Genomic DNA, 22,287 nt, shown 5'->3' on the forward strand with positions numbered 1-22,287 from the left:
CTTTTTTTTAACTAAACTTTTTTAAAATTGAAGTATAGTTGATACACAATGTAAGTTACAGGTGTTAAATAAAGTGATTCACTTTAAAGGTTTTTAAAGGTTATACTCCATTTACAGTTATTATAAAATATTGGCTATACAATTTATATTGGTTATACAATTTTTAAAGGTTATATTCCATTTATAGTTATTATAAAATATTGGCTATAATCCCTGTGCTGTACAACATAGCCTTATAGCTTATTTTATACATAATAGTTTGTACCTCTTAATTCCCTACCCGTATTATTGCTCCTCCCCCCTTCCCTCTCCCCACTGGTAACCACTAATTAGTTCTCTCTTTCAGTAGGTTTCTTTTTTGTTATATTCACTAGTTTGTTGTAATTTTTAGATTCCACATGTAAGTGGATATTTCTTGATCCCGTCTGGACATATGAAGGCCTTAATATATAACAACATAATGTTCAGGAATTTGTTATCCAAATTAAAATCCAGGAAATGTTTCAAATTTGCTCATTTAGACTTGAAAGTAATTAATTCTATCAGAATATTAAACAAATGTGGTATCACAAAAAATTAAATGGGCACCACCTCACCACCACCAATCCCATTTTGCATTTCAAAGGAAGGGACTACTGTGCCATTTTCTTCTCTCAAGGACCTCAGCAACCTGGAATGTACAAGCGGAGCCCTGCCTGACAACAGTGGTTTGGATGATATCTCACCTGCCTCCTTCTTACCCACCTAGTCTTCACTAAATTTGGGGGGGGGGGGGGTGTGAATAAATGCAGTGGAAGGTTAAAAAAAAAAAGTGCAGATGTGTTCAACAGCTGACAAAAGAGGTTAAGATTCTATATACACCCACAATACAATTTAGTCAATTTCTATTTAAAAACAAACTAGGACAATGAAGCCAATGTAGGAAAAAGAAAATGCTTAGGTGAAGTACTCCAAAGTGCATTTTTAGCTCATGTGACCTTCTACAGTGCTCCAAATGTGTGTACGTAGATGTGTGGGCATGTGTGTATTTATAGAAAGAAAGTGTTGAGAGCACTATAAAAAAAAAAATACATGAATAAATCATAGAATGTTTGTGCTACATGGAACTTCTGAAAGCTAGTCACAGCTTTGATTTTAAGGTAAGGAAGATAAGTACCAAGATTTGGACCAAGGTAAAACCTGCTAGTGACAGAACCTGGTCACACTATTCGAGGCTTCAACTCCCAGCACAATCTCACCTTCAGTTATTCTAATTCCATGCCTTTATTCTTAAATTTGCACTTCCACTGGAAACATGACTGTCCATTAATACCTGTAATACAGATTTCTAAATTTTAAGGCTCAAGTGAGCTTTGCCCTGTTTATCCCAGGAAGACATGAGTCCAACCCAGCAGTTCTCAAAGTGTGGTCCAGGAACCACTGAAGGTCCCTGAGACCTTTTCACAGATCCAGAAGGTCAAAACAACACCTTTTCCTCTCATTCTCTCATAAATGTACAGTAGAGGGCTTCCCTGGTGGCGCAGTGGTTGAGAGTCCACCTTCCAATGCAGGGGACACAGGTTCGTGCCCCACTCCGGGAAGATCCCACATCCCGCGGAGCAGCTGGGCCATGGCCGCTGAGCCTGCTCATCCGGAGGCCTGTGCTCCGCAACAGGAGAGGCCACAACAGTGAGAGGCCCGCATACAGAAAAAGAAAAAAAAAAAAAGTACACTAGAGCTTTCCAAAGGTTATATGATGTGTGACAGCTGCTTCTGCATTCAGCCGGGTGCAATATATAAGAATACAGCTGACTCCTATTAAGCTAGACATTAAAGAGATGAAAAACTGTAAAATCATGGCACTTACCATTATTTTTGTTTTAGCAAAATATACATATCCATCATTTTTAAAATGTTACTTTTGTTAATGCTATTGGAGTTTTTTGAGCTAAATATCTGTTTTTAACTTTCTCATCTTAATTTCTAATGCAAAAAATATTGATAAACATAACTTACATAAACATAAGGTCTTTCAAGTCCTCGATAATTTAAGTGTAAAAAGGGGTCCTAAGAACAAAAAGTTTGAGAATCGCTAGTCTCACCAGTGCTAAATAAGTTCTCTTCCGTGGTGATTTTCTGTTGTTGTCGTTGTTGGCTGCGATGGGTCTTGATTGTGGCACTCGGGGTATTCGTCAAAGCGCGCAGTCTTCTCTCTAGTTGTAGCATGCGGGTTTTCTCTCTCTAGCTGTGGCGAGTGGGGTCCAGAGCACGTGGGCTCTGTAGTTTGCGGCATGCAGCCTCTCTAGTTGAGGCTCACGAGCTCAGTAGTTGTGGCGCGTGAGCTTAGTTGTCCCTTAGAGGCATGTGGGATTTTAGTTCCCAGACCAGGGATCGACCCCGAGTCCTCTGCATTGGAAGGTGGATTCTTTACCACTGGACCACCAGGGAAATCCCATGGTGAATCTTTTAAGCACATATAGGTAAACCTTAGAATGGTGTCCTATTCCTCTCCTTACCTTCAAAGACATGTTTCTCCAGCCCTGGGACTGTGTGAAGTACTTCTTATGCCCAGTACTCACTTTAATCAGTTCAACTTTCTTTGATATAGAATTTCTATAAAACCATGATAGGGGAACCATGAATAAACTCTATATTCTGGTTCTCAGAAAAGACACTTTATAAAGCATAATAAGTTATGTTTCATGTTGCATACTTACTTTGGTTTAGAGAATACTAACAGTATACAATATGCCAAGTAGTAGTTTTCCATTTGCTAGATTCCACCATAGTCAGGCACCAAATCACATTTCATTTCACTCTTGAAGTCCTGCTCCTTCTTTTCTAGGGCTGCTTTTGCCATACCAACCCACATCCTTTATTTCCGTTTTCCTTGCACCAGGTCATCCTACAAAATTGTCCCCAATCTGGTTTCTCTCAAGTTTTCTTCCTACTATGCTCATATTCCAAAGGCTTTACAACACCCTACACCATACAGAAAGGGAAACGTTCCTTCCTGAGTTTCAAGGCCCTCTAGAAACCTAACCACCCTCTAATAGTCAAAGCTGTTTCCTCAATATGCTGGGAGTACATCATGTTTAATCCCCCTCTTTTTCTCCAAGGAAAAAAGTCTCCCTCTACCTCTATAAAACCTCCCCAAAGTGCTACTCACATCTACCTAGTTTCTCAAAACTTTCCCAACTATGCAGCAGCCCTCACCAAACCCCCTCTCCCACAATCAACTCATCACATTTCCTGACTACAGGCTGTCAACTAGACTTAACCTAAGGATAGCGTCCATATCCTACTGCTCCTGAACTCCCAAAGACCTGGCACAGTGCTAGGCTCTATTGAGGCACCAAACATTAATAAACGGTTGAGATGCAGAGAATACTGAAAATCTGCTAAAATGCTTTGAAAAATACAAGGGGGATTATCTTTTGAAGTAATTAGTAACTGCATGTTAATATTTTTGCAAATTAAAATGTATACATGACGCAAAAAGATAACTGTTGAACACTATAAAATGAAAGAAATCTAATTCTTCCAACGCACACGCCAGAAGTTAACAGTTTCATTAACAATTCGAACATTTTCAAAGCCAATACAAACATGTACAAGCACAGGTGAGGAAAGCAAATACTTTAGTAGATACACAGAGGTAGATCTTTCTGTAATGATCTTTGCAACTTGCTTTTTACAGTTAAATATCAGCACGTAAGAGAATTCTTTCTTTATAGATGGCTATACAGTGGTCCCTTGGTATCCTCAGGGTAATGATTCTAGGATCCCCACAGATACCAAAATCCCGAGGATTCCCAAGTCCCAAAGTCAGCCCTCCGTATCCGGTTCTGGTTCTGTATCTGCCGACTGTAAACATAGTATACAGTCCACAATTGTTTGAGTCTGTGGACGTGGAAACCCACTCCCTGCAGATACAGAGGAGCTGACTATAACTGAGATGGCCCAAATTAATATAAATGATTCCCTACTGATAAATATCCAAGGTTTTACTATTTCAAACAATGCTTGCAAAAAATACCTTATACAAGAGAGCAAAAATATACATTTAAAGATAGAAACTGTTGGTTCATAGTCAATTTATATTTTTAATTATGCTAAGTTGCTGCCAAAAAGCCCTCTAAAAAATCCTATCAACTTACAATCCCACCAAGACTTCGCCTGCATTTTTAAAAATGAAATGGAAATAATGCAGCAGTGCCGAGAGGGAACTGGGAGAAGGAAAGGCATGTCAGGAACCAGCAATGGGTTTAGAGTCACCAACCGCTATCGCTTTTTATAAGACATTAAGCAACACCTTTACCACAAATTCCATGTTTATAAAATGAGGGTTTTGGTCAACATTGTGGATAAGGGCCCCTCCAGCTCTGACATTCTCTGATGTCCTTGAATCTGCTATATATAAGAAATGCACATTAAATTTGAAGACAAAACACTTATTCTCTTGGGCTGCCCAGAAATAAACAAACAAGTGCTGGGAAAGTCAAACTGCTGCACTGGGAAAGTAAATGCTCTGATAAAACCCCGGCTAGGAATTTAAAAATGGAAGTGAAATTGAGACTGGAGGAAATGGCCACCTTAGAGGGAAGATAAAAAACCATTTCAAAAATAACAAACAAACAAAAAAAGGATCATTTTAATCATCTGGTGGTTTTCCTAGTTAAGACAAGCCGCATCTCAGTAGAAGAAATGCAGCTAAATGGCTATCACAAGGGAGGACCAAAGCACCCTGATGGCTACTAATTAATAAAAAGTCACAAACATCCCTTTCAAGCTTACCATTTGAAAGAGTGGATGTTAACAGGAGATATGATTTGCTAAGCTAAATAAAAGCCTGTATTAACAAGAAGTGACAAGATCACAACCCTGCTGCTGATAAACTGCCAACATACCCCGGGCCTTCAAATGAAGGGCTGCCCATTTAACATATTGCAGCTTTAAAATGAGTTGCTTTAGAACAAACAGTTCTATGTCACGGCAGGCCTGCAACATACCAGATGGAGCTGCTGCTGTACCCTGGATTGTGCGCGCGCGTGTGTGTGTGTGTGTGTGTGTGCCCAGCCCAATAACCCTTCTTACGATTAGCCATCCTTGATCAGAGCATCCACCTTGGACCTCAACTTCTCTATCTGCTTCCAAAAAGACTCAGTGTTGAGCAGAAAGCAGCCATTCTCCCAACATTCAAAGGAGGTTTCACACTGCTGTTAGACCAGCCTGGCAGTCATCCCTGGAGCCTGCCTCCTTAATCCTGGCAAACACGGCCACTTCAATCCAGTCTTAGAGCAGGGATTTTTTTTTTTAATATAGCATGCTTTGAAGCTGTATAAAACAGGCCATAAATACATGTAAAAGGCATAATCTCAGTCTTGTCAAAGTGGTTACAGAAGCATCACCCCAGATCTTTTCCTGTGTGGTCCACTGTTAAATTCACCAACTAGGAGACTGCAAATAGATATGGTAAAGTCTTAATTATTCACAGGGATGGATGAAGACAAACAGCACTGTTAACTTAATATTCTAAGATGACTTTTTGTATTATCTACTATCCAGCACTTAAATAGTATTGTATAGTAATAATTAATGTCCATAAAAAACCTCAAAGTGCTCAGTTTAAATGTTAAGAATTCTGATTAACTACAATTGGTCAAATATGTATGTTACACATGGCAACTTCTCAGTAACCTGAGTAGGAAGGCTGAGTATGCCTTAAAGAAAAAAAAAAAAAAAACTTACATGCAGTATTTACTTTTGGCATGTGTAATTTTATAATTTTAAACTTTATTTTAAAAATATAGGGATCTACTATATTCGAGGAACAAAGCTGTAAACAGGATCACTGACATCAAGGAGCTTCCAATGCAGTTGAAAACAACGTTTAATAAGTGTCCAAAAAATGCAAACAGAGTCTACCTCTCTGAGGAAAACAATGAGTTAAGAATATACTCCAGTAAATGTAATGATCTAATAAGTAGGTGGGATATCATTTTAAAATACCATGTCATAAATTCACAGTACTGTTTATAGTTCTGATGATGTTTGTGGGTTGAGGAAACAAGCCACATGGAGAATTCGCTTCCTCATTTTCTCTAACCTCTTTTTCTTCTTGCCTTTTCCTGATTACTTAGAGCAATTTCCCAGACTCTGCTACCAATCTCTTACAAACACACATAGCCCTTTAGAATTAAGGGACTGCCCAAAAGCCATTCAGGTCATTTTAAGAAAGAAGTATTTTTCAATAAATGTCTTCCAAGGTTTCTACAAAGAAAACTGCCTAAGCCTCTCCCATCCCAACGAATGTTTCAAAGACAATTCCAAAATAATATGGTATTTGATTTTAGCTCAAATTTAAATGAATACTGGGAGGAACACAGTATTGTGAAGAAATGGGGTGGGTTGCCTCGATCTGGCAGAGGGATTCTATAAAAGGTTATTCATAAATTAACCAAACAATTCAATCAATGACAAACTATAATTTGGGGCGAGTAGGTAAAGTCCTTTAGACCAAATCAAAAAGCCTAACAGACATTTCTCTTTATAGTTTTTACAACCGCAATTTATACACTAGAAAAGTACTATCAAAAAAATGTTGATAAATTATACTTCAAAATTGAGTAGAGCAGCGCATTTTCAAAGCCACAAGTGAAGGATGTAGACTATGCAGATAACACTGCTGGACTTGGCAGTGGTTGTATAGTTTTTAGTGTGAAAGCTGCTAAATTACTGGTATACTTGAGAACATTACAGTTTGTTTCTTGGCTGTTTAAAAAAAAAAAAAAAAAAGCCAGACCTTTGGTGGGATATAAACTAGATGGCAGGGATCAGATCCAGGATTCAAAGTTCACCATGAATTTATCAGGGAAAAAGAGAGTTCAACTTCAGGACCCCTTTCTATTCTAATATTCTATTGCCTATAAAATTAAAAAACAAAACGTCTGCCTTTGATGGAGTAAGGCAGGGAGAGGGTAGATGGAAGGGAAGATGAAGTTAACAAATGAACTTCTCTGACCACCCCACACTAAGTTAGGAGCCCCAAAGACTCTTGCCCTTCGTAACACAAATCACCATTATAAATAATAACTTCTAGAGCTTTAACATGTGTCTCCCCCAATACTCTGAGTTTCATGTCCGCAAAGACTGGATCACACTCACCACTATGTCTCAGTATCTAAGACAGTGTGTGGTACCCAGTATGAACAAAATGTTTACTAAGTAAATGAAACTAAGGAAACTGAGATGTTTTCATGTATAAGCTGGAAAAATAATTGTTTTTAAACTACTGCAGAGTAAAAGAGGTTCATAAACAATCCAAAAAAAGTGAATGGATAAGAAATCAAGAAGACAACAAAATATCATTAAGGTCAGGAGGCCAGGCACAACACAAGCATAAAAATTTAAATCCTATAAAGCTGTAGGTCTAGAGGAAAGTTTAAAGTTTTAAGAAGCCACTTTCTAGCAAAAAGGAATAGTGAACATTTTCAAACAGTCATTTAATAAACTGTCAGCAAATTTGCTTCATTTCTTTAGACAATAACAAACAGGAAATAATCATAGGGAATGGGGAAGAGAAAGAGGTTCCAGCCACAATGAAAAATTCCTTACAGGTAAAGTTCCATAAAACTCCTTAGGGAAGCTCAATATAAAATACCCAAGACCTGACAACAAGTCCTCTGTTCTCTTTATGTTTCTGAATTTCTTAGAGAACTGGGGAACTACAGAAACCTTTCACTCAAAATCTTTTGATAGTGGAGGCCAACTTTAAAAAAAAAAGAAACTTACAGAAATTAAAAGGAAGTGCAGGCTATTTATTAAAGTCAAAGGTTAGGATTGCAGTGTCCTATACGATGAAATGATATAAAAAGCTATTCAGCTTTGAATTCTCAATACCTATCTTAACTTCTGCTTCATCTTGTGATGTCCTAAATCTGGCTAAACAGCATGGAGCACCCTTGGCAGGATTCCACCTGACTGCTATGCTATACTCCTTCGCTATGTGCATAGCCTGTTGGGCCAATTTTACACCAGAGACACTTGCTTGAAATATGTAGAGATGATTTTCTTTTTATTTTTTTTTTTTAGGTTTACAACAGCTTCACAGAGCACAAGGATAATATTTATAGGCTTGAAAGAGTAAAATATACACAAAGATAAGAAACCAAGAGACACGTTAACAAGAAGCATCTCTATTCTACAATATCATGGATTGAAAGATGCACCACTAGCTTCCCAGCTGTAAGAAAAATAAACATCACTACATTAAGTGGACATATTTATGAGATTCAAAAACTATGTAAAAATTGCACATCTAAGACTTGAGGAAATATGGCATTAGTTAAACCAACATTTTTTGCTAAAATTTCCTTGTAGTGATTAAAATTTTAATAAGATCACCTATCATTCATGGTTTACCTACAGAAGCAAATAAAACTTTCTCAATTGACAGTAAGTTTCAAGTACTGTATTATCTCAATTCCAGACTCTGAATTCAATTGAATTAAAAAAATAACTTCCTGTATTTCTACTACAAACAAGTAACACACTAGGTGCAAGAGATAAAATAATAAACAAGACAGATGTCCCCTTTCTAGGGAAGAACAGAAAGATTATCTTGAATCTGTATTCTTCACCATCCACCCTCCCTCCAACAGATTTTTCTGACAGTTAAGTTGGAGAAACAAGATAAATCAATAACCATCTTTACTGGGTAGATATTTTGTTGATTCAAGTTTGGACATCATACATCCTATGGAGCACCTGACCTGCAACTTTTTCTCAGAACAAAGATAGGTGCATTTCTAAAAGCCCATCAGATTTGGAACATATTAGTCCCAGAAACGTAACAACTTTAAGGAATAGCCCTTACAGATTCTCTACTACAACGAGCTAGGGTTATCAGAATGTCACCTTCGCCAGGAATAGAGCTCACAGTATCACAATCTTTTTTTCTTGATTTTAACAGAATCCTAAAATAAGTCTGAAGACAGTGCCTTCATTTCCTCACTTATAGATCTATACTTTATATAGTTCCAAAAAGTAATCCTGCAAGTGGAGACTGCCAGCTGGCAACAAGACACCAGCCTGTGATGGAATTCTTCCAGAAGTCATCTGGTCATAGACCTTAAAAAATGCAAGGTCAGGGGCTTCCCTGGTGGCGCAGTGGTAGAGAGTCCGCCTGCCGATGCAGGGGACACGGGTTCGTGCCCCGGTCCGGGAAGATCCCACATGCCGCGGAGCGGCTAGGTCCGTGAGCCATGGCCGCTGAGCCTGCACGTCCAGAGCCTGTGCGCCGCAACGGGAGAGGCCACAGCAGTGAGAGGCCCGCGTACCGCAAAAAAAAAAAAAAAAAAAAAAAAATGCAAGGTCAGAATCCTGGCCCTGGGGAAATAGGTATGGGCATTCTGCTGGGAGTGCTACAGGTTACAACAGCCCCACCACTGAGGGGCCAAACAATAAGGCCTGGAGATGACACAGTTGTCGAGCTGCCTCTCGGATCTATCTCTGTGTCCTCAGCCACCTGAAACTACAACCAACAGAACTACCAGAGGTAGAAAGAACATCATTCTGGAGACCAGGGTAACAGGGAGTGAACTAGGAGTCACAGACCTAAGTCCTTCACACCCACCCAGCAGGATGATTTTAACAAACCACCTGACCTCTGAGCCTCATTTCCCTCATCTGTAAACTCATTATCCCAGGGAACTGTGGTGAAGTCCTGGAAGAACAGAAAACACAATGCTCGTGTCTCCTGGTTCCATCATTGTGGGCAGTACACCACCTTCAATTACTGATTCCACCTGTTCCTCTGTCCTAACAGCCAGGGCTTTCAGCAACTAAAAACAGGCAGCTCCTTACTGTCCCATCAAATACAAAATTTCTTACTCTAATTGCATTCTCACGAGGCAATAATTTAGAAGTTACTTTTAGAAGTTGTACAAAAGGGGAAAAACCAACCCCTTCACTTTTCTTCTCTGGATCACAAACTATGTTGTTCACCAAGAAATCAAACTTTGCCCCCTACTGTCCACAAACAATACAGGTAGATTAGCCAAATCCTTTTTAAAAAGTCCAAGAATCAAGAGCCAGTTCTACCTGAGGGAATGAGCCTCTCCAGCAAAACAAGGAGATGAAGCAGCATACAGGCTGTCCAATCACCTTTCCGAAGTAAGAAATGTAAATGCCATTAATGGAGAAAAGCAACAGGCAGACCTAAGAACATCAAGAACTGGCATGAGAAAGCTACAATCAGCAGCCTTAAGAACCCTTGTTCCTGGCAGACGTGGTCTTAGGCATGAGCAAGAATCAAGGAGAAGGTATAGATCAGTGTTTTTAAAAGCATCCCAGATTCTAACCTGTCACTGGCTTACTACTACTGGAACTATACTAACAGGGAAGGAGTCCAAGAAACTTTATCATCCTTATGACTTTTTCCTAAATGTTTTGAAAAATAAATGTTATACACAGAAGAAGCTCCTGGCACATCATGCTATCAAGAGAGTAAAACCATGGGGGAAACACTGGAGGCTTCAAGTGGTTACACACACATGCCTGGGATCCAATCTTCTTTGGACAAGAGCAGAATTAAGACAGTCGCAGTGGTGTCTCTCTCCAGCCACAACTTAAACTTGGCAGGTTCTGCATTGCATAAACATTCTTTACCTGTGACTGGACTCCTGGCAAACTAGGAAGTAATTATTCATACAACAAAAGAGAGACCCAAAAGGAATGACAATGACATGGGAGGGAGGGAGGAGGGAAGACACAAAAACTAAGCAAATATACACACAAAACAACTGAGACCAAGAAAACCACACTCCTGTCCCCAAAACAATATGCAGAATCCTGGCCATATCCTTAATGCCCAGACTATAGAGATATGTCCCTTTTCTCAAGTCCTCAAACTACTATTAAAGTTAGAGGGGGAGGCTTGTGATATCGTTTTCTGCCGCATCTCCTTAAGCAGGCAGACCAAGGAATACCAGTACAAGGATGCTTTATAAATTTCTCTAAAGCTCTCTCAGTACCTAGCACTCAGTAATAATGTGTGATGAAACCATAAGTACTACACAAACTCCCTGGCTTCTGAACATGGTCCCCATACAAAAAAACGTGAAGACATTTCTTAAGATCCTTTAAAAAAAAACCAGAAGAAAAAACTTTAGATGAATTTGGAAAAGGTCTAGTCTCCAAGGTAACTACCAGCCCACCAAAACCAAAGCCTTTCTAATAGCACAGTAGAAGCTCCATGACAATAATTCTCAACCTTTAGGAAGATAAAACACGATTCTTTTTTTAAAAAACAAATTCTCAATGCCCCACCCCACCCAACAATGAAGACACCCTGGAAGCCCCTCAACAAGACACTCCAGGGCATGTCAAAATAAGCAATATATTCATCTAAAAGAATCATATAATCATGGAAGATGCTTGGTACCAAGAGTTTTTTTAAAGTGCCTCTTAAAAATTAGTTCAGAATAGACCTACAGTATTTTTTAAACTATACACACAGTTAATTCAAAATTAGTTTTTTTCAAATTAAGCACACACTTTCACTCACTCCCAAATATTAAAAAAATGTGGCTGGGCTAGAAACCGCACCAATTTTTAAAACTGCCAGCATTAAGCTCCTATTATTCTGAAAGGTTTTGCTAAGATGTTCAATACAGGGACACATTCTAATTCCTTGTTATGACTGGCCCAGCTCAAGTGGCTGCCAGGAGAGCAGGGCTTTATAGGCATTGTTCCATCCTCAGAAGCTACATTAATGCTGGGTTGATAAAACAGGTCTTCATATCTGTGTGCTGGGCTGAACAAAAAGTTAACTGGAAATGTAAGTGCTTAAAGTCACCAAAAGGAAAGCTCTACACTGACATTTTCTACCTACTTACCATTCATCTGTATTCATCTCACTAGACATTAACACACACCAAAGTTGCTCTCTGCTATTCAAATTGTGCTATTCTGCTCAGGAGTAGATTAATAATATCCACCTTCCTTATTGTAAAATAAAATTACAACACTGGTCCAAACACGACATGTGGGGCTTCTTTCTACTTCTGCTGGTGTATCAGCTTGCTCTACTGCACACGTGGGAGAAAGCTTTGCTGGGTTGCCCTGTTGTTTCTGGAGAGGGGGTTTAGAAAAGGCTGAAAACTGAAAAAAAAAAAATAAGGGGGAAAAGGAGAGAAGAACAACACACACATAAACCTCACACCTGGTAACCTCTCATATCAGCTCTTTTTTACAGCATTCTGAGGGGAGAATGTCTTTTCTAAGCTGACACCATCAGCAATGAGGTTAGCAGGTGGGCCATGGGGCTCTTTGAAACAGCTCATAACATCCTATTAGTTTTCACAGCACCAAGCAACTTCTGCTGACCTCAAAGCATCTGAACAAATATAAGCAGGCAACAGGCAGGAAGAAATCTCTGCTCCCAATGAGGGCAAGTTTAAAATCCCAGGGAGAGGGGAAAAAAGGTAAGATACCCTGATGCAAGCACATCTTGTAAAGGAACGAGAAGCTGTCTTGCAGCCAGGCATTAAAGAAGAGGAGGTCTAAGACGAGACTTCTCTATGTAAAATAAAGAAGACTTCAAGATGTAAATTTATAAGGAACAATCTAACATAATTCAAACGTTATTTGCAAACACAAAGAAAATCAAAAGAACTGAAGTCTTCAGAACTACTGCCTTTGTCTAGATATTTTAATAAACTTTTTAATTCCCATGGCTTTAGGAACTGAAGCATTAGAATCACAAACTCAAATACCCACAAAGGCCAAGCAACAATGTATTCTGAAGTGAAATAAACCATGCTCCATGTAAACAGTGCAGTGAATATGGGCTCAGCGTTGCTCCACCTTCACACGTTTTCCAGAGACACAAAATATGGCTCTAGATCCTTACATGATATTGGCCAATGCCTAAATCAACAATTCACTACTTTTTTTAAAACACAGTTTAGGCCAAATGAAACAGCCCCAGAATATGCAGCCCATGGGCCACCATCTGGGACCCGTGGCAGAATCCACTTGTCAGTTGATAACCCATTTCTCCCTTTCGTCCTCTAATAGCGGCAACTGTCTTGATGACAGAAAATAACCTTCAGTGAATAAAATGTAACAAAATGCTTAAGAGCCAATGCAAAAGTGGAAGCTGAATAAGAAAAGAAAGGGAAAAGTGCGTAGGTTATGCCTGACCCAGAACTGCCAGGCTAGCAGCAGAACTGGCACAGGGCTCCGAAGCATAGACAGGTGACTAAGGGACAGAGGGCTAGCAAGAGGCGTCACAGAGAGGAGTGGAAGGCTGTGGGTGGTTCAAGTTCTTTGCAGGGACAACGGCAAGGAAGGGATGAAAACCTAAAGCACTGATGACCTGGTATTTGGGAAAAGTCCATGAGTCATTCACAGCCATAGGCCAAAAAGGACCCCAAGGGTTTAAACAAAATAAGCCAGCAACCAGTTAAGTAGCACCTAGGGGAGAGAAAGTTGTGTTGAGCAAACTCATACAGAAATAGGCCTTACCGGGGAAGAGGTCATAAAAACTTGCTCACTCTATAATAAACTTTGTATATTTAAAATGTTCTAGATAGTCCTGCAATAAAGATGGATGATCCTCGTGTTACCAAAGGTACCCCCAGTAGAGCAGCAGCAACAGTGAAATAGAAAAAGCTCACTTTTGAAAAGCAGCTCAGAGGAAATTCAAGATCAAGTACAAACAGTTCCAAGAGTATTTTCCCTACCTTACCCAATTCGGTGAATTTATTTTCAAACACACTGTGACTTATTTGCTTTGAGACATACCTCTTATACTTCTGATATGCACAAATGATGCCTAAAGAATAAAAAAGTGTTAAACATCCTTTAAAAACTGAACAAGTGAGCCATTTCCAATAACTTACTTGATAGGGCATCCATCAATGACTTTTCACTTGGGGTGGTAAAAAGATATTGAAACCAACAGGGGAAAAATGTTATTTCAGTGTAAATTTCATTTTTTTCATGTATAGGAATAGATCCTTGATAAGAGATCAAACAAAATTCAAATCAAGAAGATATGGGCTGATTATTTTAATGTAAATGCTTCAATTTTAAAATTTGACTTCTCATTGAAAAAAGATGGAAAATTTAAATTAAGATATTTATATTCCTGGAATGTTAGCTGGCTAACTTCTCATAATTTCACATGTAATCTCTTAGATTTATATTTTCAAGAAAAAAAATGCATTTTAAACTTCCCTTCCAAATTCCATTGATATATTTATATCTATTTCCATATTGAAATGTTCAAAGTCACAATTCTCCCAAAACCTCCCTACAGTCTGGGAATTTTCTTTCTCTGTGGCAGAAATACACATTGTATGATGGTATGTTATAAAGATGGTATGTTATAAAAACAATGGTTCATAATAACACATTGAAGGCCAAATATATAAAACTCATCTATGGGGACCACCTATTACCACCTTTCCAATTCAGGAAACATTGTCATTCCACTGCCAGAAATCTCATACTTCAATATGCTCATCTTCACCCCGTCAATGAGGTGTGAGGTTTCACACTCAAAGAAAGGTTAAAAAACCAAGGACATAGGTAATTGAGCCAAAACCAGATGACGGAAACTTCAGAATACCAGCCTAGTATTTTCCACCTGGATCTGCTAAATTAAGAATTTCAACCAAAGTGACAAAATCTATTCAGGCAAGACAACTCAGTAGTTCAACTGGCAGCACTGTGTTCACAAGAAGACCTTACATGTATAATATTTGTTTACAAAATCAGAATGGATTTTAAAACAACCTATGAGGAGACAAGGAAGCTTAGAGACTGCCTTGGATGAAAGCTAAAGGCCTACACCACTAACACGACGGCACACAAGAACCAATCTGAATTTCTCCCTGCTCTCACCAATGTAAGACAACTCCAATTTTCAAAGTCCTGTTTCCTAAATAGAACCTTATTTTAATAGTCTTTACTCCAGAGGGCAAGATGGTAGAAACTGTATGGAAATTTCTGGATATGTGACTTTCTCCTGGGAAAGAGGGCCCGCAGCTTTCTTCAGATGCTCAAAGAGACTCAAAACTCCTCAATCTTAACAAGAAATTTCAATTTTACAGTGGCTCCATAATAAGAAAATACAGGAAAGCTGAGAACTCTGAAATAACTATTGCCCATATTCTCATAAGGAGATAAAATTAGTGAAAATACTGAGCTTGAAGTGAGTCTGACCACTGCTAACTAAATGCAAAACAAAATAAAATGAAAATCCATCCTGAAAGAACAGTTAATGGGTCTGATATTTGTGAAAATAGGGATTTTTGTGATATTCCATTAATATAGTCTTTAAAGCTGCTGAAATAATCTCCAGTAATGAATAGCCCACAACAACAAAAATTCTGGAGGAAAAGAAAAGCTAATCATATAGAATATAAATTTCCTTTTTATGAGACAGACTCCTTTTTTAACTCAAGGAAAAAGGCCGGTATAAATCTATCACTATTAGATTAGACAAGGGAAAAATATACAGAAAACTCAACCTAGTAGTTCAAAACTTATCTGATGCTAAAACAAAACCTTCATGTTTTAAAAAAAAATCTAACATTTTACTATAACTGTCTCATGATAAATAAGTCTATTGAGAAAAATCATCCAGTTTTTTCAAATAAACAATTTCTAAAAGTGGGAAAGAGGGTCTTGCCTGTCAAACCTTCTTTGCTATTCATTTTAAGTCAGAAACTGACATAATAGAAATCAGTAATATAGACAAGTACTAGGAAAGTGCAAGTTTTTAAAAAAAAAACATAAAACACAATTACTTGCAATTAATAAGGCAACCTCCAAATTGGTTTGGCTTTAACCCCACGCCACCTATTCCTATGTCCTTCTCAGTTATTTTACTCCTTATTCCACTCCTTGCCAAAGCACCTATCCTCCTCCTCATAAACCCTGCTTACAAGGAAAACCCTTATCTGTCATCACACAAAACTACCAAGCAACATTCGAAAGGGAAACATACGGCTAAGAATATTAATGAAATTGATGCATTCAACACCAAACCCATAGCTCTGAGAAAATAACACCTTTACCAAAAACAGGTATTTTTATGTAGACTAATCTTGGGAAACATAGCATTGGTAATAGCGGGGATGATGGCTATGAAAATGCACCTAACCCACTGTTACAGAGGAGTAGCCTTTTGTTTTGTTTTATACGATGGACTACAAGGCTATTGATATAGAAAGTCGTCTCCCCGTTAAAAAAAAAAGTTCTCCTTTGACCTTACTAAAATTAAAGTCATGATATACATCATGAATGCTAAAAGCCAAATCAGTTCATTTCCTGTTAGTTAAAATTTTCCTAAATACACCATAAAACCTCTGTAGACTTTTACTAGACATTAATTCCCAGTTTTAATTCAGATTTCAAGTTACCAAATCTACTTAAACCGTAAAAAAAAAAGTGTATATTTTAACACACAAAAGGCTTAAAACAAATTATTGCCTTTCAAGCTTAAGCACCTTCTGTTTCCACTTAGCACTTGAAATCGACAAGGGCTGCAAACCAACCAGTGTCTAGAATCAAATAAATAGAGGATAAATGTTCTTCCCAAATTAGAAACAAAACAATGGATTTGGCATTAGAGTACACAACACTTGGGTTCTGTGAGTAACAAGAACCAGTGAAGACTGCCACATCAGTAAAATGAAATTGGCCAAAGCAAGTAAACATTCTATGCATCTAATGTCCTCCAGAGTTAATTCAAGAGTTGGGTGTGGCATCACTAGAGCACAGAGCCTTGGATTTCCAACAGTTCTATAATATAGTATTAGCATAAAGCAGCAATGCTGCCAGCTAAATATTAACAATCAAGAAAGCCTCTAACCAGGCAGGATAAGCTACATAATCTGTAGGTCACGGTACAAAATCAAAGTACTGGCTCCCTTGTTCAAAAATCAAGAATTTCAATGGGGAGGCATTATGGTCATGTGCCCATTCAGTGGCCCTGCCTCCAACCAAATACCCATGCTTTAAAAAAAGAAAGAAAAAACACATCATCAACACTTTAATGTGGTAGCTTACTATGATTATTGGCCCATTCAGCTGATTTTCCAAAGAATCAGAAACAGCTGGGGAGGACTGCTATGGGCAGGTTTTCCACAGGGTGGCACACCATCCAGGCCCCATACCATCTCACCTATAGAGCCCCTCCCAAGGCCATCAAAAAAATTAACCTGACCAGGCTAAATACCGTGGATCTCCAACCTCCCTTACTTCCAAATAAACATTATCTGTGACAAAGGTGGCAACAAGAATGTAATAATGTGGTAGATTTTTAAAGATTTCAAACGAGAAGCTAAAGAACTGACCCTACCATGCAGACCAAGCCATCAAAAAGGTGAAGGTAAAGTCAGTCCTGATAAGATGCTATTTAGGAGTACCCAGCTCTTTGGGGAGAAAGAACGCGAAGAGTAATTTGCCACTGTGGTGCTCTTGTGCCATGCTGATGCCTGAAAAGCATCATAAATTAAAAAATATATTTTTTCTTCCAATCAAATTAAGAGGAAAAGTTTGATCCCAGCCTAGAAGCTGGGGTATTCTGGATGGCTCTGTTGTGTCCTTAAAGAGAACTTGGGACTTCCTTCTAGAAGAGAAGAAGAGAAAGAGACGTTTGAGAGGGCAAAGCAGTATTTTTTTTTAATTAAAATAACATCAACAGGAAAAGCACAGAAGGCTAGAATGGCTGAAAGTGGCAACAAGGATTCAGCCAGGAACACCTGTCCGTATACAAAGAACCAAAAGCTGGATTAAGAAATGAGGAAGTAGAAATGCCACTTAGAGCATTGTTCTTCAGTAACCAGCTGGGAGCTGAGTCTTAACTAAAAGCGCTGAACCAGACAGAGAAGGACCTCGCTTCTCTGGTGAAGAAGCATTAACCAGAACCAACCAACCAAAAAACCAAAACCAAAAAAGGAACTCTAACAACCAATACATTCTGAGCCTAGAAAAGGAAAATAAGGTTCAGTAGGAAAAAACAGACAGGCCTGGCGGACACTGACCAGTTTTGGGTACCTGTTCTATTCTAGTAGCATATCCTAAAACTGAAATTCTCTTGAACCACGGGGAAAGAGTGCGTGGCAGCTTAAACAGCTGACCTGACAAGATTTCTAACAGCAAACAAGACACAGTGAAGGAAACACCTAAAGACAGGGAGAAAGGGTGTGGGGGGGGCCTTAAAGGCCTAAGGCTGGGTCTTTGAAGAGAAAACAAAAAACCTTACTCCCCCGAAAGGTGGCAGCACAAAGTTACCCGAAAGGGCATTAAGGGGACAGTTTTGAGCACACAAACACAAGAACATTCTCTCAAGAAGGAAAAGAAAGTAGAGGAAGCATAGAAAATTGGATGGAACGTGTTTCTTCAAAATCTAATTTTCCCCACCGCACCCCAGCCATGATCTTTCAGAACTGTTTTCCTCTTCCCCCCTCTATTCTCTCCCCCATTTCCAAGAGAACTTTAAGTATGTACCCCACACACACCTGAACAGTGTTAAACCAACATTCCTACAAACGTATTATGAAGAACAGCTCAAAACCAAAGGCAGTAACTTTGCAGTTCCTCCATCAAGAGTCACCCATTTCTAGAACCAAAGGTCCAGATGAGAAAGTAGATCCAGGAAAGCTTTTCCACCCGCTCACCAAAATGGAGACTCCACGTCAGCTTCCGCAAGAAAAAGCGGCCTTAGCATAAATGAAAAATTCAGACGACTCTGGGGAAAAGGATTCTTGACAATGTTGTCTTCAAGGGCAACTGAACAGTATTTCAAACAAACCGATTTTACTTAAAAGGATGGGAAAATTACATCCCAACTGCTATTAGAGTTTTTAAATGGACTTAATTGCCATAAGTTTGGGGCTGAGCTATATTTTTATGAAGACAATTATTATGGGTAGGTCCACAAAAATATTAAGTTTTAAAAAGCTCTTTGTCCTTGCCGGACATATTTCGTGTGGCATTAAGCACCATCCTTTGGGGAAGGAATAAAGGAGACAGGATAGCCGGTAACAAACCCTCCTTTCCTCACATTTTCAGAAAACATAGACGATAGGAGATGAACATTTTATCGTAAAGATGATCTTTGAAAATGCACACTATTTTAAATGACCATCTGGACAGCTACGGCTCCGTGCCTGTGGCTCACATCTAGAGGCAATGTCCTGCGCTCCAGCCCTCTAGGATAACAAGTCAGCTTTTAAGGAAACGCCGTGGGAAGACTGTGTGCTGGTCACTGTCACGACCACTGGAGGAGCACCTGCTGGTTAACAGAGGCTGGTCCACCCGAGACTCCACGAGTCTCACCAGGGCGCGCACACACGTCCGTGCACCGGGGCGCCGCTGGCCAGCCCTCCTGGCCGAGCTGGAGGCAGCCGCCGCAACCGCCGCGAGCAAGCGAAAGCCCAGAGCCTGCCTCGCCCGGCGGCCCGACCCGCCCCGTGGTTCCCGCCCAGCGCACGGCTCGCGCGCAAACCCGGGATGCGACCTCGAGCTGCGACCTCGCGCGGCTGCGCCCGATCTCACCTAACACGGCGCAAGGGGAAGAGCGGCCCGAGGATCCTCCCTGCTCTGTCCTGGGCGCCCACGGTCCCAACCCACCTCCGCACACTGCGTGGCCGCAGCAAGTCTCGAGACGCCCCGGGAGCGCAAAGGACCACGCGCGAGGAGGCGCCGTACCAAGTGGGCACGCCACCAGACACCACCCGGCTGGAGAACCCAGTGCACGCAGCCTCCCACAAGGCGGAGGTGCCAGTCCACCACAGGAATCCTGCCCTTTTTCTAGAAAAGCCCCCTCCCCCACTTTCCCTCCAATACACTCACCTGCGTCTCGGCGCAGTTCTTCTCGCGCCACCCGCGGCCGTAACCCGACACGTCCACGCCTGTGCACGCTGCCTGGCGCAACTGGCCCCGCTCGGCTCCCGCCGCCCCCAACCAGCTTGTGCCCACAAGAGGGGCGGTGCCACCTCCCGAGGCGACCAATTCCCTCGACTCCCGCCGCCAGGGGTCGAGCTCTAGGAACTTCCCGTGCACAACCTCCGCCGCCTCCACCAACGTTCCCGCCCTGAGCCCGGACCAGGGCTCCCGCCGAGCCGAGGCCGGACTCCGCAACACAGCGCCGCGGCGGCGCGCACCGCCCTCAGCCTCGGCGTCCGAAACAGACTCGCGGCCCGGCGAGGCGTGCCCGCCCCCGCCCCACCCCACCCCACCCCCGCACTTGCCTGCTGTGACTCAGAGCTGCAGCTACTACGGCTCGCGCTGCCGACCGTCACACAGCCGCGGAGGATTCGCTCCGGGCGGGCTCCGCGGAGAGGCGGTAGTGGCGGCGGCAGCGGCGTCCCCAGGTCTGACGGTGGCGGGAAGGCGGCCTGGAACCCAGCGGAACCCCCGCCCCACCCGCGCCGCGCCAGCAACCGGCCTCCTCACACGGCCCGCAGCTGCCTCAGTGACGCCCGGGCGCAGCGATCCCGCCGTTTGTAGCGGGGCGGGGAGGAGGGGCTTGCTTGGAAGAGCGCCAGGAGGCGGGGCCGGCGGCGAGTTCGCGGCGCCGCGGCTACTGCTGCCGGCGCGTGCCCTGCCCGGCAGCCCCGAGGGTCGGTGCCTGGGAGCACACGCCCGACTGCGGACTCTTTGGCTCCTTCCCTCCCAGCTTCCGATTCCAGGCAGGCTCCTGGACCAGGTTCCCCTGGCAGCGCGGAGAGCGTCGCGCGCCCAGAGGCGTCAGATACCAGGTGCAAGTTTGCAAACCCCGAGGCTCCGGACTCTAACGGGCAGCCAGAGCGATTCGCGCGGGGGTACTTTGATATATGTGTATCAAATATATATACATACATATATTAACATATTGCAAGCAAAGCTCAAGGGCTTTTTCCCTACTTCACAGCTGAAGGGTCCGGTCCCTCCGCGAAAAACTAAAGGTTTGCCCCCGCTGCCCTTCTCTGCCTGTCTAGATGGAATCTGATGTTCAAATAAGCCCCGAGTACCTGTGTGGGGTGCTATACTCTGCTTCAAACACAAAGTAGGAAATCCTGCACTCGACTATATTAGCGCCTGTCGCTCGCCGCATCCTTCCAACGCCCCCACCGAAGCCCTGAAACGGCCAACTCTTCACCGAGGGGGCGTCCCATCGCTGCCTTTCCTTGGCCCGCCCCCACGCCCAGTTCAATCGCTTTCCCCAGGAAAAACCTGTGCCAGTCCTCAGACCCAGACCCAAGACTGGGAGTCAAAACCGACCCCAAACCACGCGGCGGAAGCACGTTTTTACACCTGCTCATCCGCTTAATTACGAGAGCACCTGTCATATTGGGGCTTTTTTGTGTATTTGTTTTCTTTCAATGCAAAGGCTTCCGTTTTAACCCTTCCCCCTAAAAAACTACATTTAAAAATATCACCTGTCAAACCTACCTGTAATCGCACGAGGTAAGAGAAAGAACTGAGCAGTGGGCGGCTGAGTCGCCGCAAGAACGTGACCGAGGTTACAGCTTCAAGGGCATGATGCGGGTTTGATGCAGCAAGGTCCGCTAAGGGCGGCCAGCGCTCCCCGCCCCCCACGCGACGGGCGGGGCTGGGGGAGAAGCGGGGAAGGACTCCTCTAACCCAGGGCGGGAGGTAGAGGAGACAAAATTGCCCTCCTGGGCGAAGTCAAATCAGACAGTAAAGTAGGGGGCTCAGCCATGATCGAAATGGAGACAGTCCATCCCTCAATTTGGGGGACCCAGACTGGGGACACCAGAAATAGCTAATTGATTCTATATCAGCATTTCTATTGTCACCCCAATTACGATTTGCAATTAAATGACCTTAATTGACTTTGTACGGGTTCCTGGGGAAACGGCTCAAAGCGCCTGCGCCTCTTTGACCTCCCTCTAAACAGTTAATTATAATATTCCCATCCCAGGCAGGGGGGATTGCTAAGAATGCCTGTTTCCAAACGTTAGGCAAAAATGGGCCTACCAAATTTGCCAATCCAAGCCTAAAACTCTTAGAATGCCTTATGATGCCCTACTTCCCGAAACTGACTTCTTGAAGTCATGGGAGACCTCTCTCTCAATAGAGTTCCCCAAGTCTTCCAAACCACTTCTAGTTGGCAAACACTGCGTTTTCGTGGAGAACTCCAGAACAGGTTAAGCTTTATAAAGTGGGGCTGCCAAGCACTTGGATAAAAGAGGTAAGGGGAACCCAGGAGTACCTGGTGTAAGACAGACTCAGCAAAAACTAAGAGAAATAGTTATTCTCTTAATCCCCCAAAAGGTG

The 22,287-nt window shown here is 41.9% G+C and overlaps 1 protein-coding gene across 1 annotated transcript in view; it reads right to left on the minus strand.

The window, feature by feature from the left end:
- The window catches only part of ELAVL2 (ELAV like RNA binding protein 2), a gene marked incomplete at both ends in the record, with an annotated part of 129,145 nt that extends 108,045 nt beyond the window's left edge, over nt 1-21,100 (minus strand). Inside the window, one exon of the mRNA XM_082843391.1 lies at nt 21,018-21,100. Within this exon, the coding sequence (XP_082699517.1) occupies nt 21,018-21,100 (83 nt within the window). The remainder of the gene's footprint in view (nt 1-21,017) is intronic.
- Nucleotides 21,101-22,287: the final 1,187 nt, after the last annotated feature.

This window comes from Leucopleurus acutus (assembly GCF_964270905.1).
Source record: "Leucopleurus acutus genome assembly, chromosome: 7".
Lineage (NCBI taxonomy): Eukaryota > Metazoa > Chordata > Mammalia > Artiodactyla > Delphinidae > Leucopleurus > Leucopleurus acutus.